We start from the raw sequence: 3,966 nt of genomic DNA, 5'->3' as shown, positions 1-3,966 counted from the left end.
GTTGAGTACAATTTTTTTTCCTAACAGCTTTACTGAGGTACAGTTTATATACCATAAATCCACCCATTTTAAATGTACAATTCAATGACTTTTAGTAAATGTACAGTGCTGTAAGATGATCACCACAATCCAGTTTTAGAACACCTCCATTATAAGCACAATTCATTTTAAAGAAGTCTCTTTTGTCATATGTGAGCTCCTTCTAGTTTAGTAGTTTAAAAATTCTAAAATCAAAAGAAGCTCAACATTGATACTTGGACCCAAAAAATTAGAAAGATCATAAAATGAAAATTCAGTAATGTACACTATCCAACTAGAATAAATTGAAGTCAAATGAAATATAAACAACAGATCTGTTATCTTATGGTAACATATTCGCTGCCTACAGAGAGCTTACAAGAAAAGGGAATTCTATGTCCCTTCCACAGCAAATGACAAGGACCCAAATAAGGAAACTGAGTTGCTATTCAACAGAAAAATCACAAATGTTCAACATACAATATTCAGTTTAATAAGAGTTACCATTATGAGTTCAGCAGATACTGCTGCCTGTCAAGGCAGACACAAATTCAATCTCACTTAATTTTTTTCAGAGTAGTACAACTTAAATGAAACATAGAAAATATTTTTAAAAATAATTCACATACCTGATTTCTTTGGAAACAGAAATTACAGGCCCAAAGTTTTGCCCGATAATCGACCTGACTGTGAGAAAAATAATTATAACTAGGTGACATTTTCATTTTTAATGTAGAAAGCATTCAAATGTAAACTTCAAGTTTAGTAAATCAAATAGACATGTTTCTGTGTGGGTGCGTGAATGGAGGAAGGTATGCAAAACTTTCACTGCAGCTAGAGTTCTGGCTGTTAAGTACAACAAAATTTTCCTTCAAACAGCAGTAGTGAGGGCCGGCCGAGTGGCTCAGTTGGTTAACAGCGGGAGCTCTGAGCAACAGAGTCACTGGTTCAATTCCCACATGAGCCCGTGAGCTGTGCCCCAGCTGAGCTGCCGCTGAGCTGCCAACAGGTGGCAGGATGGCTCAGTGGTTATAGTGTGCGCTCTTAACAAGGTTGCTAGTTCAACTCCCATGTGGGATGGTGGGCTATGCCCCCCGCAACTAAGATTGAACACAGCACCTTGAGCTGAGCAACTGTGAGCTGCCAACGGGTGGCCAGATGGCAACCAGGCTTGGAGCTGAGCTAGCTGCGCCCTTCACAACTAAGATTAAAGGACAACAACTTGCCTGTTCCCCTTCCCCAATTCCCCAACAGTTTCCCTTCCCCAATAAAATCTTAAAAACAAAAACAAAACCAGCAGTAATGAGAAATTAGTAAATCCTTTCTTTTCTTTTACAATTTCCTAGATATTTTAAATGTCATGCTTTATATAAATTATAGGTTACTTCCTTTTGCCCTGTTATCTTATCATAGTCTTAGGAAAACTTCCCAGACATTAACCACACTTAGCACACTTGAAGAAAATTTAGGTAGGTATGATTCTGGGTTGATACACTTCCTAGAACTAGTTCAAGATACCTTAGTTGCTTTTTCTACACTTTGTACCTTTATAAAATCAATAATCACTGGCTATTATTTTAAAAGGGGACAAGTGGTATCTTATATATGGGCACATTAAGTAAAAGTGAGGAAATGAAGTAAAAAATTTTCCCTCTTTATAAAAAATTATCTTTTAAAGAGTATTTATGACACTCTTCACCTATTTAATAATTCTTTCAAATAGTGCACACATTTAAGAGAAAAATATAGGTCACTATCTCAGGGGTGAAAAAAGATTACACTTAATAAAATCATTAGGAATTAAAATTTCTTCTATTACAACATCACCATACTAGGGACATATGAGAAAACTGTCTATAAAGCTTTTGGATTTGGGGGGAAAATGCTTTAAAAGGCACCAATAAAATCTACAACTGAGTGAATACCAAATACAAAGTGAAAATCAGGGGAAAAAAAAAACAGTGGATTTCAAATCCTTTCTCTCTACCTTCATTTCATTCCCATAAATTCTAATTTTATCTGGAGTATTAAGCCAAGGAGATTCTACAAGCACTCATCAACTAACACTCTCACCATCTACTAATCTCAAATTTGATGACTTGCCCAAATTCACTTATATGAGAATCACAGAAATGTCATATTTTATTGTATTCATCATTTTTACTAGTGTTTAAAGAATTCATACCAAAGTGGATTGAGAATGGCTTTGCAAGTTGGCCTGCTGCAAAGCACAGGTTCATACTGTACAGGTGGCAGGTCTGGACGTTCTTTCAAAGGTGTAAGGAGACAAGCCAGAGGAACAACCATTCTGGTAGCCTCCAGGCGGCTGGAAGGCCACACATTCCAACTAAAACGCACACCATCTCGTTCTTCATTGTGCTGAATGAACTCCAGATACGTTGTCATAGTCTGAAAGAAACTGAAGATCAAGTTTTAATTGTGTGTGAAATTCTCAACTAAACTTCAAAGATAAAAAGGTCACCTAACAAAATGTTTCTTAAACACTTAATCTGGAAAAACCTGTCACTGTAGGACAACAACATCTCCCATCCCTCTGACTGCCCCCAAAAGCTGATTAACTTCAGTTATTTCTGACTACTGTTAATTTCTCTACACTCTCTAGCACTTAAAATAAATAAATAAATAAATAAATAAATAAATAAATAAATAAATAAATAAATAAAAGGGGCAGGAGGTTTATAATCATTTGATCATCTCTAAGCTTCATGTAGTTGAATACTAATTTAAACCTCCTCATATCATCTCACCATCTCAGCCAACCTAATTTTGGCCACTTGCCCAAGGGTAAGTCTCAAACCCCATTTCAGCATCTAGCTATCTTCCTTCCTGATCTGGTTCCTTCCTTGCTCTACTAAAGAAAACACTATTTAATTTTACTTCCCAAGTGATCAATTTTGTGCCCTTTCCCTTCTCCCTTCACTAACAGTGGAGAAAAGAACTGAAAACTGATGTGGGAATCCAATTCATAACGGGAACAGCCACCAGTTCTGAGCAAATTTCTACTTGGGATCACCAAAATTACAAAGGAAAGTTTGCTCTTATGCCAAGTGAGTTCCTCACCAAAACCTCTCTCCTCACTATGGTTTGTTATGCCCGTGCCTTGAAAGATTTCAGTTAATAAAACAGCCATTCAGACAGCTTTTCAAACCTGTATATCGCCAACTTCACTGACTGTTTTATACATCCTAAAATCTAAGCTAACACACCTCACCCATTAGTGTCCAAGGGGACAAGCCACTCAAGAAAAAGGCAAATTAAATAACCTACAATATTACTGGCTTCTAGTACTCATTTCATACAATGCTGAATATTGTCTCTAGGTTATTATGAGAAGTGCCATGTTGTAAATAATTTGGACTATGATAATATAGCTAGAAAAGCAAATTAATGAATTACTACTCTACTACACACAAGCCAGACCACAAAAATTCCAAATGTTTGCTCCATCTGAAACATAAGGCATGTATTTATTTCTTGCAAAAGCAGGGAACTGAAGCACTATGTACACAGAAGGCATTTCTGCAGCTTTCTGGGTGGCAAAGAGATAACTCAGGTGGGAATGAACGCAAGTTCTAATATCACAATTCTCAGCAAGTACCTCAGCAGGCTTCATTAAATGGCTGCTTCCTCTCTCAAAATAGCTCATTATCAAAAGGTACAGGCTCTATCCAATGTCCTCTACAACCTATATATTAAAACCTGCTCTCCTGTTTCCCAATGCCCCTTCCCCTCACCACTTGTAGTGCATGGAGTCTTAACTCTGGGCACATAACCCACAAAGGACTTCAGACGATCAATAAATCCTCTGAAACTTATGTAAAATGTTGTGTATGAGAGTGAATGTGCACTTTTCTAGAAAGATGGGTCTATGGCTTACATCAAATTATCAAAGGAGAAGGTTATCTGAAGAGGTTAATAACTGAATGA

The 3,966-nt window shown here is 36.8% G+C and overlaps 1 protein-coding gene across 3 annotated transcripts in view; it reads right to left on the bottom strand.

The window, feature by feature from the left end:
- Nucleotides 1-3,966, bottom strand: part of SEC23B (SEC23 homolog B, COPII component) — a 45,742-nt gene that overhangs the window by 40,806 nt on the left and 970 nt on the right. For 2 of the 3 annotated variants that reach the window (XM_019653130.1, XM_019653131.1), the window contains exons 2-3: nucleotides 2,204-2,437; nucleotides 648-705 (exon numbers count right to left, since the gene is read on the bottom strand). In XM_019653130.1, the coding sequence (XP_019508675.1) occupies nucleotides 648-705; nucleotides 2,204-2,424 (279 nt within the window). In that variant the 5' untranslated portion in view covers nucleotides 2,425-2,437. The remainder of the gene's footprint in view (nucleotides 1-647; nucleotides 706-2,203; nucleotides 2,438-3,966) is intronic. The other variant, XM_019653132.1, reaches the window with a different exon arrangement.

This window comes from Hipposideros armiger, unplaced genomic scaffold (genome assembly GCF_001890085.2).
Source record: "Hipposideros armiger isolate ML-2016 unplaced genomic scaffold, ASM189008v1 scaffold_195, whole genome shotgun sequence".
NCBI classification, from domain to species: domain Eukaryota; kingdom Metazoa; phylum Chordata; class Mammalia; order Chiroptera; family Hipposideridae; genus Hipposideros; species Hipposideros armiger.
This window is presented reverse-complemented; position numbering and strand designations above follow the sequence as displayed.